The sequence below is a fragment of the Mizuhopecten yessoensis genome, unplaced genomic scaffold, assembly GCF_002113885.1.
Source record: "Mizuhopecten yessoensis strain PY_sf001 unplaced genomic scaffold, ASM211388v2 scaffold11047, whole genome shotgun sequence".
Lineage (NCBI taxonomy): Eukaryota > Metazoa > Mollusca > Bivalvia > Pectinida > Pectinidae > Mizuhopecten > Mizuhopecten yessoensis.
Genome location: NW_018408852.1, coordinates 862,621 through 866,284, shown reverse-complemented (window position 1 = coordinate 866,284; position 3,664 = coordinate 862,621). Strand labels below are relative to the sequence as shown.

Below are 3,664 nucleotides of genomic sequence, written 5' to 3'. Positions count from 1 at the left end.
TTGCTGAGTATAAAGAGATGATTGCACATATGCTTCCAGGTTGGCCTTGGGGACTGCCCCACCCTTGGAGACTTAACCCCTGGGTCATAACTTTGAAATGGTTGATACCCCCATCCCAAAACTATAGATACAATTGTTGGGCATAAAGAGACGAATGCAGTCATGACATTAGAATTGATCCCAGGGTCTGCCCCACCCTTGCAGACTTAGCCCCTGGGTCATAACTTTGAAACGGTTGAGATCCCCACCCCAAAACTATATATACAAATGCTTGGCAAAAAGAGACAAATGCAGTCACGATATTAGAATCGATCCTGTGGTCTGGCCACAACTCTAGGGACCTAGTTTCTGAGTCAAAGCTTGGAAACAGGTAAGATCTCCACCCCATAACCATACATAAAATTGCTGGGCATCTAATATAGCTATGCTACAAGGATTGGCCTTGGGGTCTGGCATATTCCCTTGAACTCATTTGGAGAATAGTTTGCCATGATTGCTTAGGTATCCAGGTGAGCGATACAGGCCCTCTGGGCCTCTTGTTCTCCGAAACTGTGCATTTTTAACTTTACTTATAGAACGCTCCAAGTGCGTTCGTTTATCGTGGAATATTTCTGCACCACACGTACCGTTTCCACCGGGATACGCGAATGTAGACTAAGTAACAAGGTTTCAGCTATGCCTTCATTCCAGTTTATAAAGAGGATTATAAGGAGGATTATAAGGAGGAAATGTTACTATGATGATGCAATAACTAGTCATGTACACTTAACTTTGCAAAGGATCTATCACTTCCATTTCATTTTCAAATTTTACAGAGTCTAATTTCATAATTCACAATTCTATAGTCACCAAATATTCTAAATAAAATTGCTGTTTAAACTTAGCATGATTTTAATTAATCAGACAATTAATGCTAGATGATGTATATGGTAAAACCTTCCATCAGTAAGAGTGATATCAGTAAGAAAAACTTGATTTGAAGTTGACTGTTGTTGAAAGATAAATACTGGTAACATTTATATCTATGAATTGTTTCCTCTCACAGTCAGGATTCCTGGTGGAGGAGGGTGCCCTACCCTGGGAGGTAGACCAGGTGATGGAGGACTTTGGGATGCCTATGGGACCCTTCAAAGTCCGAGATTTGTCAGGTAAGGTCATTCTGTATGTCTGACCCCACTTGAATGACAGCCAATACAGAAGTCTGGTGAGAGGTAGATACCTCTGACTCAAATTCATTGACAGGTCAATCAGTTGTCTTGTGAATGGTAGATACCCGACCTCTGACCTCTGACCCGAATTCATTAACATGTCAAACAGCTGTCTGGTGAGTGGAAGATACCTGACCTCTGACCTAAATTCATTGACATGTCAAACCCTGACCTCTGACCTGACTTCATTGATGGATCAAACAGCTGTCTGGTGAGTGGTAAATATGTACCTGACCTCTGACCTGACTTCATTGACAGGTCAAACAGCTGTCTGGTGAGTACCGGTAGTAGATATGTACCTGACCTCTGACCTGACTACTTTGACAGGTCAAACATCTGTCTGATGAGTGGTAGATACCTGACCTCTGACCTGACTTTATTGACAGGTCAAACAACTGTCTGATGAATTGTTAATATAGACCTCATTGGAGTGACTGGTCACACAGATGTCTGATGAGTGACCTTTGACCTCACTATAGTGACACGTCACATAGCTTTCTGTTGAACTGTAGATATATCAGCCTTACTTGGGTGACTGGTCACACAGATGTCCTAGGTGTTTGAGCTGTCTTTGATTTACTGGTTATGACTGAGGATAAGTATAAATGTCAGCATCTATCAGGTAAAAGGTCAATTAAATGAAACATCAGATTTGTAGATGTTTCATACTTCATCACAGTGTACATGTGTACTGCCGTTGTTTGTAAAACCAATCAAAAGTACAGTAATAATGCGTTTTCTGAAAGATGCAAATTTTGATTTTTGATTTGTTCTTCATGATTCATTCTTTATGAATGACTACATCATCAGTAGTACATGTACTAAGATTTGAAAAATATGTACATCTTGCACTTACTGTAGAATCATTTATGTTTGTGTGGTTAAAATTTTGTGGTATTCACATACATGTACTAGCCTGTTTCAAGGACATTATGTTTCGCTGAAATCTGATTTTCCCCAAATCATATCATACCAAAATTAAGTTTTCGGGGGGATTTAATTTTGTGGATTTTTGTTATCCATGAAATACACAAAATTTATGATGTCCCACAAAAATTTATGATTTTACAGTAAACATTAACCCATTCACCCCTGAAGACACATTTGAACACTTTCAATTCAAAGGTTGGAATAGTTCACTATGAAATTTCAGGGGTGAATGAGTTAAGTTAGTCTTACTATATTGTTTTTTAACAGTAAGATATCGGAACTAACTCGTTAACCTTTTTTCAGGATTGGACGTGGGTTCAAAAATAACTGCAGAGATTGCCAAGACACTAGGCGTCACTCTGACAGATGAGACCCGCTTCATGGCTGGTAATCGCTACAGTCACATGAACACTGTCCTAGCCAACATGGGCAGACTTGGTAGGAAGTCTGGTAAGCTGCTTTATGTGTTGTGGGGTATTGATGGTCGAACTGAGGAACTGACAACATTATACATAAAAGTTGTTGGAAAATTGTAAAACTTTGATTTACATGCATATATTTAAACAATGTATTTGATATATTCAAGTTGAAATGCAATAAATTGGAATGAAAAAACAATTTGATATCAGAGTTTGTAAATACCTAGCACAGTTGTATTATAGAATATTGTTAGTATTGACAAAATCGAGAAAAAGTCTAAAATAAGGAATGTTCAATAATAAAAGAAGATGCATAGTTATTCAAAAATAAAATATTTGTAAGTGCCAGGAACATGAACTCAAATGAAACCCCAGTGTTTTATTTGATTTATTATTGAGGTGTTAAAAGGAGGTTAATTTATTTGTTTCTCTGCATTTCAGGTAAAGGTTGGTACAAGTATGAGAAGGCAGGAGGGAAGATCGCCTCAATCGATGATGATGTGATTACTGTATTAAACAATCACTGCAAAAAACTGGGGATAGAACGACGCACTATCTCCTCTCAGGTAACGAATCATAATCAATAGGCAACAATGTATCGTGTGTTATATGTGTCATCATATATATATAGTAATAGGGACCAGGTACATGTGTAAATCATTGTTATGATACACCTGAACATTGTCTCTGGTACGAAATTATGTTAAAATGTTTTTCTGCAAATATTACAGAATTTCATTGAGATTTTTAGGTCACCTGAGCTTTAGCTCAAGTGACCTATTGCTATCCGTTTTCGTCCGTCGTCGTCCGTCGTCCGTCGTCCGTTAACATTTTACATTTCAAACTTAAAGTCAAGTTCTGCTGGGCCGATTGAACTGAAAGTTGGTAGGAATGATCGCCTCATGGTCCTGACAAAGTGTTGTTATTTTTCGGGTCGATCAGAAATCCAATATGGCCGCCACGGCCGCCATTTTGAAAACCTATTTCAAACTTAAAGTCAAGTTCTGCTGGACCGATTGAACTGAAAGTTGGTAGGAATGATCGCCTCATGGTCCTGACAAAGTGTTGTTATTTTTCGGGTCGATCAGAAATCCAATATGGCCGCCA

The 3,664-nt window shown here is 38.5% G+C and overlaps 1 protein-coding gene across 4 annotated transcripts in view; it reads left to right on the top strand.

The window, feature by feature from the left end:
* LOC110465017 (peroxisomal bifunctional enzyme-like) overlaps positions 1-3,664 on the top strand; it is a 25,360-nt gene that overhangs the window by 13,600 nt on the left and 8,096 nt on the right. For all 4 annotated transcript variants that reach the window (XR_002464569.1, XR_002464570.1, XR_002464568.1 and 1 more), the window contains exons 13-15: positions 1,046-1,148; positions 2,442-2,588; positions 2,999-3,123. Coding sequence is in view for 1 of the 4 variants with exons in the window: in XM_021520578.1 (XP_021376253.1) it covers positions 1,046-1,148; positions 2,442-2,588; positions 2,999-3,123 (375 nt within the window). In the remaining 3 variants the exon portion in view is untranslated. The remainder of the gene's footprint in view (positions 1-1,045; positions 1,149-2,441; positions 2,589-2,998; positions 3,124-3,664) is intronic.